The 17,422-nt window shown below is 45.2% G+C and overlaps 1 protein-coding gene across 3 annotated transcripts in view; it reads left to right on the forward strand.

The window, feature by feature from the left end:
- The window catches only part of LOC118363370 (zinc transporter ZIP11-like), a 138,939-nt gene that overhangs the window by 14,420 nt on the left and 107,097 nt on the right, over positions 1 to 17,422 (forward strand). For all 3 annotated transcript variants that reach the window (XM_052490893.1, XM_052490888.1, XM_052490892.1), the window contains exon 4: positions 10,900 to 11,058. In XM_052490893.1, the coding sequence (XP_052346853.1) occupies positions 10,900 to 11,058 (159 nt within the window). The remainder of the gene's footprint in view (positions 1 to 10,899; positions 11,059 to 17,422) is intronic.

Below are 17,422 nucleotides of genomic sequence, written 5' to 3' on the forward strand. Positions count from 1 at the left end.
CACATCGATGGCTCTGAACGAACTTTATTTGACTCTTTGCAAACTGGAATCCATACATCCTGAGGCTGCATTCATTGTAGCTGGGGATTTTAACAAAGCTAATCTGAAAACAAGACTCCCTAAATTGTATCAGCATATCGATTGCGCAACCAGGGCTGGAAAAACATTGGATCATTGTCACTCTAACTTCCGCGACGCATATAAGGCCCTGCCCCGCCCTCCTTTCGGAAAAGCTGACCACGACTCCATTTTGTTGATCCCTGCCTACAGACAGAAACTAAAACAAGAAGCTCCCACGCTGAGGTCTGTCCAACGCTGGTCCGACCAAGCTGATTCCACACTCCAAGACTGCTTCCATCACGTGGACTGGGATATGTTTCGTATTGCATCAGATAACAACATTGACGAATACGCTGATTTGGTGTGCGAGTTCATTAGAACGTGCGTTGAAGATGTCGTTCCCATAGCAACGATTAAAACATTCCCTAACCAGAAACCGTGGATTGATGGCAGCATTCGCGTGAAACTGAAAGCGCGAACCACTGCTTTTAATCAGGGCAAGGTGACTGGTAACATGACCGAATACAAACAGTGCAGCTATTCCCTCCGCAAGGCTATCAAACAAGCTAAGCGCCAGTATAGAGACAAAGTAGAATCTCAATTCAACGGCTCAGACACGAGGTATGTGGCAGGGTCTACAGTCAATCACGGACTACAAGAAGAAAACCAGCCCAGTCACGGACCAGGATGTCTTGCTCCCAGGCAGACTAAATAACTTTTTTGCCCGCTTTGAAGACAATACAGTGCCACTGACAGGGCCTGCAACGAAAACATGCGGACTCTCCTTCACTGCAGCCGAGGTGAGTAAAACATTTAAACGTGTTAACCCTCGCAAGGCTGCAGGCCCAGACGGCATCCCCAGCCTATGCCCTCAGAGCATGCGCAGACCAGCTGGCCGGTGTGTTTATGGACATATTCAATCAATCCCTATACCAGTCTGCTGTTCCCACATGCTTCAAGAGGGCCACCATTGTTCCTGTTCCCAAGAAAGCCAAGGTAACTGAGCTAAACGACTACCGCCCCATAGCACTCACTTCCGTCATCATGAAGTGCTTTGAGAGACTAGTCAAGGACCATATCACCTCCACCCTACCTGACACCCTAGACCCACTCCAATTTGCTTACCGCCCAAATAGGTCCACAGACGATGCAATCTCAACCACACTGCACACTGCCCTAACCCACCTGGACAAGAGGAATACCTATGTGAGAATGCTGTTCATCGACTACAGCTCGGCATTCAACACCATAGTACCCTCCAAGCTCGTCATCAAGCTCGAGACCCTGGGTTTCGACCCCGCCCTGTGCAACTGGGTACTGGACTTCCTGACGGGCCACCCACAGGTGGTGAGGGTAGGCAACATCTCCACCCCGCTGATCCTCAACACTGGGGCCCCACAATGGTGCGTTCTGAGCCCTCTCCTGTATTCCCTGTTCACCCACGACTGCGTGGCCACGCACGCCTCCAACTCAATCATCAAGTTTGCGGACGACACAACAGTGGTAGGCTTGATTACCAACAACGACGAGACGGCCTACAGGGAGGAGGTGAGGGCCCTCGGAGTGTGGTGTCAGGAAAATAACCTCACACTCAACGTCAACAAAACTAAGGAGATGATTATTGACTTCAGGAAACGGCAGAGGGAACACCCCCCTATCCACATCGATGGAACAGTAGTGGAGAGGGTAGCAGGTTTTAAGTTCCTCGGCATACAAATCACAAACTGAATTGGTCCACTCACACAGACAGCATCGTGAAGAAGGCGCATCAGCGCCTCTTCAACCTCAGGAGGCTGAAGAAATTCGGCTTGTCACCAAAAGCACTCACAAACTTCTACAGATGCACAATCGACAGCATCCTGGTGGGCTGTATCACCGCCTGGTACGGCAACTGCTCCGCCCACAACCGTAAGGCTCTCCAGAGGGTAGTGAAGTCTGCACAACGCATCACCGGGGGCAAACTACCTGCCCTCCAGGACACCTACACCACCCGATGTTACAGGAAGGCCATAAAGATCATCAAGGACATCAACCACCCGAACCACTGCCTGTTCACCCCGCTATCATCTAGAAGGCGAGGTCAGTACAGGTGCATCAAAGCTGGGACCGAGAGACTGAAAAACAGCTTCTATCTCAAGGTCATCAGACTGTTAAACAGCCATCACTAACATTGAGTGGCTGCTGCCAACACACTGACACTGACTCAACTCCAGCCACTTTAATAATGGGAATTGATGGGAAATGATGTAAAATATATCACTAGCCACTTTAAACAATGCTACCTAATATAATGTTACATACCCTACATTATTAATCTCATATGCATACGTATATACTGTACTCTATCATCGACTGCATCCTTATGTAATACATGTATCACTAGCCACTTTAACTATGCCACTTTGTTTACATACTCTTCTCATATGGATATACTGTACTCGATACCGTCCACTGTATCTTGCCTATGCTGCTCTGTACCATCACTAATTCATATATCTTTATGTACATATTCTTTATCCCCTTACACTGTGTATAAGACAGTAGTTTTGGAATTGTTAGTTAGATTAATTGTTGGTTATTACTGCATTGTCAGAACTAGAAGCACAAGCATTCCGCTACACTCGCATTAACATCTGCTAACCATGTGTATGTGACAAATTTAAATTTGATTTGATTTGAAAACCTTAGGTGAGTTATATAATTGACCCCAGATATACTGTGGAGATGTGCACTCTTTCCTCCACCCAGGGTGAGGAAAAATGCCTGGGCAAGTCATAATTACAGGTTACTCTGCTATTGCCAGTGGAGCCTCTGTTGCTGATAATGGTAGTTGTCAACGAAAAGCCTCAGTGTTCACTTTTTCAGTCCCCAAAACCTGAGAGCGAGACAAGTTATCTAAATAATTGATGCAGCAGGAAGGAAGTCAGGGTAACACAAAAAAACCAGCTCTATATTGTGAAGAACTAATCACTCCCCCGGACAGACTGACTGACGGAGCTGCCTGTTGAAGCTTGCCTCTCGCATCCAGCCGTTGATGGAATAATGGCTGTCATCAATAACAAATCAAGGCTTTTTGTCTCCGAGAAGTTAACTTTAAACCTGGTGGCTCCATTTGGAGAAAAAAAAACGAGCGTAATAATTGGATAAATATGCAGATGTCAGACAAACCCAGCCAATAGCTCGCAGCCCCAGCCTGTTCAAGTTAACACATTGCACATCCGTTAATAAGATGAATTATGACCTACAGCCCAAACTCTTAAATTAGGTTATTAGACTACCTCTATATGAGGGAGAGGTCTGATTAGAGTAAGTCTTTAGGGTGGTTAAAGAGCGTTGGCATTGAGTGTGACAGTCTACAAGTGTTCATCTAGTTGAGTTCACCTAAGATCATGTGGTTTAGAAACAACACTGAAGACTGTCATTCAAATAAGGTGTGACCAACCCAATCTCACACCTTTTTAGCAGGGTTCAGGTTGGGGTTGGTGCTCTCTGGATGGAGCACAGAGGTAGTTCATTGGCAACTGAGTTCAGGGGAGGCCACAGTGGGTTAATTGAAACGACAGAAATAAGTCTCTTTGTGCAGACACTATTGTCATCTCTGTGGCCATGTAACCAAGGCCATCTTATTTATTTGATACTCATTCGGTTATTTTCAGCCCATTATTGGAAGTATTAGTCAGTGAATATGTTCTTCCCGTTATGACCAGATACTATCGCTGGCTATGTTTGAGATTCTTTCCCCTTTGTAATGAACTGTGTTGTTTGGTCCTTCCAATCCAATAATTATGTATTTTTTTTACTCAATCTGCATTTTTGTTTTTTTATTTTTTTTATTTAAAAAAAAAAATATTTTTTTACCCCTTTTTCCTCCCCAATTTCGTGGTATCCAATTGTTAGCTACTATAATAGTAGCTACTATCTTGTCTCATCGCTACAACTCCCGTACGGGCTTGGGAGAGACGAAGGTTGAAAGTCATGCGTCCTCCGATACACAACCCAACCAAGCCGCACTGCTTCTTAACACAGTGCGCATCCAACCCGGAAGCCAGCCGCACCAATGCGCCGGAGGAAACACCGTGCACCTGGCCGCCTTGGCTAGGGCACACTGCGCCCAGCCCGCCACAGGAGTCGCTGGTGCGCGATGAGACAAGGACACCCCTACCGACCAAGCCCTCCCTAACCCGGGCGACGCTAGGCCAATTGTGCGTCGCCCCACGGACCTCCCAGTCGCGGCCGGTTACGACAGAGCCTGGGCGCGAACCCAGGGCCTCTAATTGCACAGCTGGCGCTGCAGTACAGCGCCCTTAACCACTGCGCCACCCGGGAGGCCCAATCTGCAATTTTTAAACCATGATGAATAAAAATCGCTTTTGATTTTTTTTGGGGGGCGGTGTCCACAAACACTTAACTATGGTTTCAGTTAGGTTACACTAAAAGTGATTTTTTTTTGTGGCTTTTTACAGTTTACAGTGTAGTAATCTACACGTATGGGTCTTTCTATAAACTAGTGTAGCAGTGAGGACTTCCTACACTGGACAACTTGTTACATCTGTTGATCTGTTGCACATTTTTTAAATATCATTGCATTAAGATATAAGTGGGGAATATAAACTCAGCAAAAGAAGAAACGTCATCTCACTGTCAACTGCGTTTTATTTTCAGCAAACTTAACATGTGTTCATATTTGTATGAACATAACAAGATTCAACAACTGAGACATAACCTGAACAAGTTCCACAGACATGTGACTAACATAAATAGAATAATGTGTCCCTGAACAAAGGGGAGGTCAAAATCAAATGTAACAGTCAGTATCTGGTGTTGCCACCAGCTGCATTAAGTACTGCAGTGAATCTTCTCATCTACAGTACCAGATTTGCCAGTTCTTGCTGTGAGATGTTACCCCACTCTTCCACCAAGGCACCTGCAAGTTCCCGGACAGTTCTGGGGGGAATGGCCGTAGTCCTCACCCTTCGATCCAACAGGTCCCAGATGTGCTCAATGGGATTGAGATCCGGGCTCTTTGCTGGCCATGGCAGAACACTGACATTCCTGTCTTGCAGGAAATAGCGCACAGAACGAGCAGTATGGCTGGTGGCATTGTCATGCTGGAGGGTCATGTCAGGATGAGCCTGCAGGGAGGGTACCACATGAGGGAGGAGAATGTCTTCCCTGTAACGCACAGCGTTGAGATTGCCTGCAATGACAACAAGCTCAGTTCGATGATGCTGTGACACACCGCCCCAGACCATGAAGGATGCTCCACCTCCAAATCGATCCCGCTCCAGAGTACAGGCCTTGGTGTAACGCTCTTTCCTTCGACGATAAACGTGAATCCGACCGTCACCCCTGGTGAGACAACCGCGACTCATCAGTGAAGGGCACTTTTTGCTAGTCCGGTCTTTTCCAGAGACTGTGGGTTTGTGCCCATAGGCGACGTTGTTGTTATGTCTGGCGAGGACCTGCCTTACAACAGGCCTACACGCCCTCAATCCAGTCTCTCTCATCTTATTGCGACAGTCTGAGCACTGATGGAGGGATTATGCATTCCTGGTGTAACTCGGGCAGTTGTTGCCATCCTGTACCTGTCCCGCAAGTATGATGTTTGGATGTACCGATCCTGTGCAGGTGTTACACGTGGTTTGCTATTGCGAGGACCATCAGCTGTCCGTCCTGTCTCCCTGTAGCGCTGTCTTAGGAATGTCACAGTACGGACATTGCAATTTATTGCCCTGGCCATATCTGCAGTCCTCATGCCTCCTTGCAGCATGCCTAAGGCACATTCACGCAGATGATCAGGGACCCTGGTCATCTTTCTTTTGGTGTTTTTCAGAGTCAATAGAAAGGCCTCTTTAGTGTCCTATTTTTTCATAACTGTGACCTTAATTGCCTACCGTCTGTAAGCTCTTAGTGTCTTAACGACTGCTCCACAGGTGCATGTTCATTAATTGTTTATGGTTCATTGAACAAGCATGGGAAACAGTGTTTAAACCCTTTACAATATAGATCTGTGAAGTTATTTGGATTTTTACGAGTTTAGATATATTCAAGAAAATTCCCGATTTTATTGAAAACATATGTTTAACCCTTTCTTATGGTTGGTGTCTTAACGGATTTGTCAAAAATCGTGTGACAAAACATTACTTTTCTGTCGTTGCATTTATGCCTGTGTTAGTTGCCTTTTTACCAATATATATAATAATATATATAATAATATATGCCATTTAGCAGACGCTTTTATCCAAAGCGACTTACAGTCATGTGTGCATACATTCTACAAATGGGTGGTCCCGGGGATCGAACCCACTACCCTGGCGTTACAAGCGCCATGCTCTACCAACTGAGCTACAGAAGGACCACATATTATGCATTAATTAGTTCAATTAGACATTGAACCTTGTAAGAATCCTGGATCTATAAATCTGGTACAGTAGATGACAAGATGCACTGCATCATAAACTACCAACACAACCGTTGTAGGCCTGATCACCAACAGCCTATAGGGAGGAGGTAAGAGACCTGGCCATGTGGTGCCAGGACAACAACGTGATCAAGACAATGGAGATGATTGTGGACCTCAGGAAGAGGAGGACCGAACACGCCCCCATTCTCATCGACGGGGCTGTAGTGGAGCAGGTTGAGAGCTTCAAGTTCCTTGGTGTCCACATCACCAGCAAACTAACATGGTCCAAGCACACCAAGAAGGTTGTGAAGAGGGCACTACAAAACCTATTCCCCATCAGGAGACTGAAATGATTTTGCATGGGTCCTCAGATCCTCAAAAGGTTTGACAGCTCCACCATTGAGAGCATGATTGCGTCACTGCCTGGTATTGCAACTGCTCGGCCTCCGACCGCAAGGCATTACAGAGGGTAGTGCGTCCTGCCCAGTACACTATTGGGGCCAAACTTCCAGCCATATAGGACCTCTATACCAGGCGGTGTCAGAGGAAGGCCCTAAAAATGGTCAATTGACTGTTCTCTCTGCTACCGCACGGCAAGTGGTACTGGAGTGCCAAGTCTAGGTCCAAGAGACTTCTGAACAGCCTCTACCCCAAGCCATAAAACTCCTGAAGATCTAGTTAAATGGCTACCCAGACTAAATGGCATTTCCTTTACGCCGCTGATACTGTCTTTATCTATGTATAGTCACTTTAATAACTCTACCTCGACTAACCCCCGCACATTGACTCTGGACCGTTACCCCCTGTATATAGTCTCGCTATTGTTATTCTACTGCTGCTCTTTAACTACTTGTTACTTTTATTTTTATTCATATTTTTTTTACAACTCAATGTTGGTTAGGGGCTTGTAAATAAACACTTAAATGTTAGGTTGTATTTGGCACATGGGGCTAATACAATTTGATTTTATGTCAACGTTGTGAACAGAGTACCCCGTGGTGGTAGGGTTATGGTATGGGCTGACATAAGCTATGGACAACGAACACAATTGCATTTTATCGATGGCAATTTGTATGCACAGAGATACCGGGATGAAATCCTGAGGCCCATTGTCGTGGCATTTATCAGCCGCCGTCTCGTTTCAGCACGATATTGCACGGCCGCATGTTGTAAGGATCTGTACAGAATTCCTGGAAGCTGAAACTGTCCCAGTTCTTCCATGGCCTGCATACTCACCACACATCTCACCCATTAAGCATGTTTGAGATTCTCTGGATCGAGGTGTACGACCGCGTGTTCCAGTTCCCGACAATATTCAGCAACTTCGCACAGCCATTGAAGAGTGGGACAACATTCCTGAGGCCACAATCAGCAGCCTGATCAACTCTATGCAAAATCCATATATTAGGGCCTAATTAATTAATTTAAATTGACTGATTTCCTTATGGACTGTAACTAAATCTTTATGTTGTGTTTATATTTTTGTTCAGCATACATAGCCTAGTGGGCTTAATCACAACATGATCTGGTAATTAAATAACATGCATTTTGTTTTCCATGTTAGTCCTGCAGTTTTAAACAATACAAGGGGCTTGAAGTAGCCTACCTCAACTTGAATTTGGAGTACTGGAATAGCCTACCTAGAAAATCCTCAATTTGTTGCTTGAAAAGTCCTTGTAATTATTGTAGCCAATTTTTAAATTCTCCTGCTCCCTTTATAATTATCCGTAATTTAATTTTTGATCCGATTTTGTGAGAGATGTGGCCACTTTTGTTAGTTAAGATATCTCAGTTTGGATGTCGACCCACCACCTCAAGCTCAACATCGACAAGACAGAGATGCTCTTCATCCCGGGGATGGCCTGCCCGCTCAAAAACCTCTTCATCAAGTTTGACAACTCTACAGTGTCGCCCTCCCAGAGTACAAAGAACCTTGGCGTGACCCTGGACAACACCCTGTAGTTCTCTGCAACATCAAAGCAATGAGGTTCATGCTCTACAACATCCGTAGAGTACGACTCTACCTCACACAGGAAGTGGCGCACGTCCTCATCTGGGCACTTGTCATCTCCCGTCTAGACTACTGCAACTCACTTTTGGCTGGGCTCCCCGCTTGTGTCATCAAACCACTGCAACTTATCCAGAACTCTGCAGCCTGCCTGGTGTCCAACCTTCCCAAGTTCTCCCATGTCACCACGCTCCTCCGCACACTGACTTCCAGTCGAAGCTCGCATCCACTACAAGACCATGGTGATTACCTACGGAACAGCAAGAGGAACTGCCCCTCCCTACCTTCAGGCTTTGCTCAATCCCTACACCCCAACCCGAGCACTACGTTCTGCCACCTTCTCTTGAACCTCCCACTCAGTCCAGTTCAAGCTCTTCTCAGTCCTGCCACCCAAATGGTGGAACCAGCTTCCCCCTGAAGCTAGAATAGCAGAGTCCCTGCCCATCTTCCCGAATGCACCTGAAACACTACCTCTTCAAAAACTCTTAAATTATCCCCCTCCGCAAATGCATCCAGCTAGTGTGTAGAGTTACTAGCTTGATGTAGTCATTGGGTGTTAGGAATATGGGATCAAATACCTCCCACTTTTGACTACTTGAATATTGTCCAAATACTTATGACATTATAATTTTTTTTTATACCTTTTTATTCAACTAGGAAAGTCAGTTAAGAACAAATTCTTATTTACAATGACTGCCTACCGGGGAATAAAGGGTTAACTGTCTTGTTCAGGGGCAGAACGACAGATTTTTACCTTGTCACCTCTGGGATTCGATCCAGCAAACTTTATATTACTGGCCCAACGCTCTAACCACTAGGCTACCTGCCGCCCCAAAATGAGGGGGACTAGATATTTCAAGTACATTTCTAAACTGTAAAAAATAAATGTATGAAATACCCTAAAAGTGACATTCTAAACTGTCGCTTCATATGAAACATTTGATCTCAAATTCAAAAATGCTGGAGTGAAGAGACACATGTAAAATGGTAGCTTCACTGTCTAAATGCGTAAGAAGGGCAATGCGCATGGAATGACAATACTAAGTGAGTTATTTTGGTAGCAGCTAGTGGGGTGCATGAAGTCAGATGATATGAATCATACTATGGTTGTTTGTCAGCCTTCACCATATTGTACATGTGCAGTCAGAACATTAGTGAGCTCCATACAAGGGATTGCTTTGCCTTTTCTCACTAGTGCAGCTGTGTCGTGTTTTAGTATGTATATGATAATTGTTCCAGTTTGAGGGTAATTAACATGATCACAAACCTCTAATCGACCTATAAGCCTCACCTCATTAGGCAGAGAAGTGCATGATGGGATGTGTGTTTTTATAGGACCACTGCAATGTCCTTGCCTGCGAACAGTCTTTAAATAGGGACATTATTTGAGCCCACTGCCGGTACCGGTGGCACTATGAACAAACAAGTCGTATCGATGACTCCGAATTAGGTCTTAATCCGTTGCCTGAAGTGAGTCGGCTGGTGACCAATCCTGTTTTTGCCATGGGTGCTATCCAATGCTATTATTTCTTGTTCCCAGAGGAGCTGGGACAAGGCCATCGGTGAGACCGAAACTCAACACACACTCCTCTCTGTGGGCTTTGCTTCTCATTATTCCTCTGCTGTGCCCTAGTGGAAGGTTGAATTAATGAGTCTTTGATCAAGCTATTGGGAAGTAGTGTGTTGGATGCTCTGAGGCTGGCGGCTTTTGTGGAGGTTCCCTTTGAACTGAACAGTACGGTGTACACACTCACACTCCCCGATGGCTCAGGAGGAGCGAGGACCGAAACCCCAGACGTGTATGCATTATTCAATCATCCACCCCTGTGTACTGTGGAAAGTGCCAGGGCATATAGGTGTGTGTGACGTATTCCAGACGACTATTGGGTGGGTAGGCTGGGTGTGTGTGTGTGTGTGTGTGTGTGTGTGTGTGTGTGTGTGTGAAATCAAATCTTCCATGGGTAAACTGAGACATCTCCAGTGACGAAGTCTAGGAGAATTGTGCTTCCCTTCCAGTTACTGTCCACTCAAAATTCACACCTCAAAGGAAACTGTCCACTGAGTCACAGTTGCAGACTTGGAGAGTCTTATCTCTTTAGCAAGATTTCTTCAGGCCTTTTTTCAATTTTGAAGGCGGTGTTTATTTTTTGCCCTCTGCCCCCTTTCGTTATTTGTGTTACTGCATTCAATTCATGCCCTCATTCCAAATGTTTCTGAGGGAATGCGGTCACCTTTATCATTCCACAACATCCCCGTTCCAAAAGAGTGAGATCCTCCAAGGACTTTTTCTATCGTCTTAATGTTTTGGTGAACACTGGGGTGTTTTGACGCCAACTGAACGTCCCCACTCGGAGTTGAAGGCTGACTCACTGAACACAGCAGATAATAATTCCCATTAACTGTGACTTCCTTTTTGCTTCTCCCTCAGGTGATGTTGGCGGCGTCCTATTGGTCGTTGCTGGCTCCGGCCATAGACATGGCGGAGGATTCGGGGAAGTACGGCTCGTTTGCTTTTGTCCCCGTGGCGGTGGGCTTCGCCCTGGGAGCGGCCTTCGTGTTCCTGGCTGACCTCATGATGCCTTCTCTGGTGAGTCCTGCTGCAGCCTCCCGGAGAGGATATTTCTTCACACATACATAGCACTCTGTTGGAAATGTGGTATAGGCAGTACAGGATAAGGGATGGAGGGAGAGAGGGTAAGTTATAAGCCACAATTTGCTGGCCTGGTCATTCCAGACAGTAGTGCCGTGAGAGAGTGGTTTGAAGCCCATTTAAGTGTAATCACTCAGGCAATTACAGGTTTTCTGCTTCACCAAGTCACAACAACCTATTTTTTACATGGCAGTGGATGCTCCCATTTAGATGGGAAATTAGGTTACTTGATACTGTTAAATACAGTGGTTTCCGTTCTGCACTAGCTCAGTGGGAGTACCACTGATCAATTTATCAAAAATGTAAGTAGGATGCAGTTGGTGGTCAATTGAAGTAAGCTGAACTTAAAGTATGCCATTTGTTGAACTACATCCTAACACCCCACATTCTTCCACAATGATTAGACATAATCACAAATCACTACAGTGGTCCTCACCATATTCTCCTTGCCCCTCCTGCTGCTCCTCCTTTTTCTCGACCTCCTCTACCTGCTCCTCCTCATCTCCTCTAGTTTCCCCAGTGTGGACAGTGGGAGGACAGAGCAGTGTAGAAATGGGGAGGGGGAGATGTGGGGTCTTGGCGGGGGGCCAGGGTGCCCCCATTGGGGGTCGGGCCGGGTTGTTTGGACAGCTGCTGGTGTCACTTTTACTGGCTCCTAAGCAAACACTGGGCCCTGAATGAGAGAGGGAAGAGCAGAACACCAGAGAAGGCAGTGCTAGCCTAGCAGCAGCATCGCCCGAGTCTGTCAACCCCTTGCTGAACCCCTTCAACCTGGTGATAAGCACTGCCCTGTTCCTGGAACTCTCTGCATCTATCTCTCTCGCTTTCTCTCCCCTATCAAAGCTACAGTTTCCCTAGTCCCGGTCTTTTGCGTGCCGGCAGCGTCTCTAGGATAAGGGGAAACAAACGTCAGGTGACGGTGGAGCAAGCTGTTGCAGGATTAAGTGTCATAGGACCAGGCACAGTATCTCAGTATCTGAAGGCAAGCTCTTTGTCAGGGAGATGCTACTGACTTAACTGGACCTGGTCAAACAATAGCTAGGCCTGCATCTTATTCTCAGGCTATTTTGTGTATTGCACATCTGCTCACCTCTGCACACCTCTCCTCTCTAAAAGAACATCCTTCTAGACTTGATTAAGCTATCCAGCCAGGTAGCTGGGTTGACTGGAGTTTCTATGATGTTAGCTTCTTATCACACCTGTGTAATAAGCACACTAATTACCCCATGTCTAGTGGTATCCATGGCAACCACAGCTGTGCACAAGTTACAAATCAGGTCACAGGATTTTGCCCCTCACAATGGGAGTGTTGCATCATGGGAGATGACATTAGTTCCCATCCACAGCAAGGGCTGAGTGTAACAATGCCAACATGTTCAGCCCCTCAAACAGATGACATCTTCCATGTTTGCCGTCTCTCGGGTGCCTGTCTCTTCTGAAAATGAATGGTCAGAATGTTTAGGCCAAGTCATTGTTGCCCGTATTTACGATAGTACCCTGTTGATCACCGTCAGTGTTGACTTTCAGAATATTTATACCCCAGCGTTTGATGAATACCCATGACTACACCTAGAGACCACTGAAAGCTTCTCCTTTCTCTTGCAACACATTATCTGGTCATTTATTTGAAAGGAAAATTGAGATCTTAACCAACTTTTTTTTTTTTTACATCATTTTTTACACTAATAGCATTCAATACAAACTGTAATCCATGAGCATACAACCTATTTAATGGATAAGAGCAACACATAAAAAAATTAAGAGTAAAAAAAAAATGTACATCGATCATGTCCTGTAGTCTTAAAGTGACTCATTAATCAATGAGCAGAAATGTGGGATTGTTGACTTCATGTACTGTTCAGTTCTACACTTTGTTATGGTCAGTTTGTTTTGGCTGCGATGTTCTTGCCTGTCGCTTTGGTTCGAGTCAGGGGGGCAGCCAGTCTCTGAAGCTGACAGCGAAGTCGATGCAGAGTTGTGTCTGGTCTTTCATGAAGCCAGGGTCGGGACAGGGTCTGAAGTGCCTCAATATAACTGGATTATTCTCCTAGGATGGTGCGGCATGCTCTCTTTTGAATATGCTCCAGGTCATCAGACTGGGCCTGGGTCAGTGAGCTGTGCCATGCTGGAGCGGGATTCTCCAGGGTGGGGCGTATGTTGCCTGTGGAAATGCTCATCTGGTCTTCCTGTGACAAATCAAACCTTTTTTAAGGTAGTGGAGGAGAAGTTTTATGTTGAGCTTGGTTACCATAGTAACAACCTGCTCGCCCCATTGCAAGTCCTCCTGTACAATTACCCCTAAAATATTCACACTATCACACACTTTGTGATTCTGGCCCTCGATCCGGAGAGGCAGGATTCAGTAACATTCTGCTTACATGAACCCACGTGTCAAAGTTTTTCAGGGCCTGCTGCTGTGTGCTGATGTTTCCTGTTGTACACGTGTAGACCAGGTTTAGATCGTCAACATATTGACACCTATTGTCAACATCTACATCTGTCTATGACCGCAAGGAAGATGAGAGGGGCGTTCCTTGAGCCACACTGCTCGCCAGTCTGAGAGACTGTCTTGGTAGCGTACCTGTTGTTGGCTGCTTTGAGGGCAGGTCTGACACCCAGTTGGATTAGGCATTCAATGGTTACGGTGTGGTCGATTTTAAAAATAAATAAATTGTCAAATGCCTTTGGAAAAGTCAGTGGTGATGAGGGTGGTTATGGGTGATGGGATGTCTGATTGCTTGTATAAACAGCCCAGGAGGGTAACGAGTGCGTGGGAAGATGATCTTTCTTGTCAGCTTCCAAACTGTCTGTGGTCTATGTTGGGTGTTATGTCTTCTTTCATCCAGGTGGCAGCGACGTTCTCAGCAATTTTGGTGGTTGTGGTGTCCGGGATAATGGCCATAGCTTGTCTTGGGGATGGGCAGGACTGTGGCTTCTTTCCACTGGGAGGGGAATTCAGAGGGGGTCCTTTTTTCATTCCAGCCACCTGTTTGTCTGTGCCACTGTTTTGGGTTTTCTTTTTTAAGATGAGCAGTCAGTCTGGTTATAATAAAATATCTTTCATGACGGATGGCTTTTAGCTCGGTAAATTGTCCTGGGTTCTTGTGGGTGGTGGTCTGGATGTGAATTAAGTTTTGCTGGAGTGCATTGTTTAAAGTTCATGGGCACTCAGAGGAGAGTTTATTTCCAACAATAGTTTGAATGTCCCGGGAGTTACGACCTGCTCGCTTCCCTTTCCGGCGTCTTCTGACATCCTCTGGCAACGACAAAGTAATGGGTGTCCGCATCTTTTGGAAACCTCCTAAGAATATCAGTGAGTAGCTCTGGGATATTGAAGCAGGTTGATGAAGTTGGTTTAATTGTCCAGGTTAGCATTTTCGGGATAGGATTTCAGGATATCTACAATCTAGACTTGATAAGCTACATTCAGTTTGAAGTAAAATGTGTACACACAAAAACAATTAAATATTAAATTAGCAGGAGTAAATAACCCAAGGTTGGCAACCACGGAACCTAAAGATAAAGATGAATAAGTAACATCTGAATGAAAAACGCATAACTTGCTTTGTTAGCCTAGTTGTCATATTAAAAATGAAATGTAAACATCACTCCTGTGGGCCCTAGTATAATGTCATGCAGTGCAGGTGTGGCCATTAGGTCTATAACAAGCAGCCATATGTTCTGAAATACCAAGGCTCTCAGCTTTGCAGGACTCCTGGTGAGGAGGCAGGCCCTCAGCAGAGCTACGGATGGGCCCGGTTCCAGCCACAACCTCAGAGGGACACAGCGGGTTACCGTGGTTACAGAACCCTCAGTAAGAATTGGCCGTTTTCAGAAGACAATCTTAACAAGAGAGAATGTGATTTGTGAGAGGAGTAGGTTGACTATAGTGCTAATTATTGTGATGGGGATACCCTGAGATGAGGTGTTGCTTGGATAGCCTGTAACATAATAGGGATATTTCAACAGGTTTGTTTGTGGAGGCTAGATAGGCTTGATTAATTTCATGAAATGGTAAAACTGACCTCATTACTAAACTGTGACCTGAATTAATCAGCCTGTTTTAACACAGCAGGCAGTGCTTACTTCCCTGTCCACCCCTAAAGGACGTAATGAGCTCTCCCATCTGACTCCATCAAAGGGCCGGGTCACTTGGAACGACAGCAGGGGTGATGGCAGGTCTGCTTGCCTATCTGTCTCAGCAGCTTTTTCATACTGTGGCCAATAGGCATGGTGTTTAATTCTGTTTGTGCAGCCATGGTTGAGAATTGCAGACACTTTGGGGGAACAGGGAGAGGGAGAATTAACAGCAGACTCATACATTTCCTCAGTGAAAACAATGCACTGAGCAAATATCAAATTAGCACACCCTATTTGACAAACAAACCAAACAACAGCAAAGTCTTCCTGTGCTTTGTTGATTTAAAAAAAGCTTTTGAATCAATTTGGCATGCTATACAAATTGATGGAAAGTGGTGTTGGGGAAAAAAAGCTTGCAACATAATAACATCAGTGCACACAAGCAACAAGTGTGCGGCTAAAATTGGCAAAAAACACTTATTTCCACAGGGTCGTGGGTTGAGACAGGGATGCAGCTTAAGTCCCACCCTCTTCAAGATACACCACCGTTCAAAGGTTTAGGGTCACTTGTAAATGTCCTCGTTTTTCAAAGAAAAGCATATTTTTTGTCCATTAAAACAACTTAAAATTGATCAGAAATCAGTGTAGACATTGTTAATGTTGTAAATGACTATTGTATCTCAAAAGGCAGAATTTTTATGAATATCTACATGTGTACAGAGGCCCATTATCAGCAACCATCACTCCTGTGTTCCAATGGCACGTTGTGTCAGCTAATCCAAAGACTAATTGATCATTAGAAAACCCCTTCGCAATTATGTTAGCACAGCTGAAAACTGTTGTTCTGATTAAAGAAGCAATAAAACTGGCCTTTAGATGAGTTGAGTATCTGGAGCATCAGCATTTGTGGGTTCGATTGCCGGTTGAGGACTGTTTCTCAAACTAGACACTAATGTACTTGTCCTCTTGCTCAGTTGTTCACTGGGGCCTCCCACTCCTCTTTCTATTCTGGTAAGAGACAGTTTGCTCTCTTCTGTAAAGGGAGCTTGTATGGCAATTTCTCACATGTAATAGCCTTCATTTCTCAGAACAAGAATAGACTGACGAGTTGAAGAAAGGTCTTTGTTTCTGGCCATTTTGAGCCTGCAATCGAACCTACAAATGCTGATGCTCCAGATATTGCTTCTTTAATCAGATCAACAGTTTTCAGCTGTGCAAACATAATTGCAAATGGGTTTTCTAATGATCAATTAGCCTTCTAAAATGATAAACTTGAATTAGCGAGTACAGTGTCATTGGAACACAGGAGTGATGGTTGCTGATAATGGGCGTCTGTATGCTTATGTAGATATTTCATAAAAAATCTGCCGTTTCCAGCTACAATAGTCATCGACTTTGTATTTCTGATCAATTTGATGTTCTTTTAATGTAAAAAAATGTGCATTTCTTTAAAAAAAACAAGGACATTTGTATGTGACCCCAAACTTTTGTGTGTGTGTGTAGGTAGATATTGGTGAGGGCACTTGAACAGTCTGCAGCACCCAGCCTCACCCTACTAGAATCTGAAGTCAAATGTCTGTTGGCTGATGATCTGGTGATTCTGTCCCCAACAACCAAGGAGGGCCTACAGCAGCACCTAGATCTTCTGCACAGATTCTGTCAGACCTGGACCCTGACAGGAAATCTTAGTAAGACAAAATAATGGTTTTCCAAAAAATACTTCCGGCGCCGACAGAGATGGCCGCCTCGTTTCGTGTTCCTAGGAAACTATGCAGTATTTTATTTTTTTTTACGTGTTATTTCTTACATTTCTTAATCTTTTATTATATACAGTCGGGAGGAACTACTGGATATAAGAGCAACGTCAACTCGCCATCATTACGATCAGGAATACAACTTTCCTGAAACGGATCCTGTGTTTTGCCCACCACTCAGGACAATGGATCGGATCCCTACCGGCGAACCAAAACAAAGACGCCGTAAAAGGGGCAGGCTCTGGAGACGGGCACATTGCGCACCGCTCCCGAGCGCACTACTCTCTAATGTCCAGCCTCTTGACAACAAGGTTGATGAAATACGAGCAAGGGTAGCATTCCAGAGAGACATCAGAGACTGTAACGTTCTTTGTTTCACGGAAACATGGCTCACTCGAGACACGCTATCGGAGTCGGTAAAGCCAGCTGCTTTCTTCACGCATCGCACCGACAGAAACAAGCATCTT

Source organism: Oncorhynchus keta, chromosome 3, assembly GCF_023373465.1.
Source record: "Oncorhynchus keta strain PuntledgeMale-10-30-2019 chromosome 3, Oket_V2, whole genome shotgun sequence".
Classification (NCBI taxonomy): Eukaryota; Metazoa; Chordata; class Actinopteri; order Salmoniformes; family Salmonidae; genus Oncorhynchus; species Oncorhynchus keta.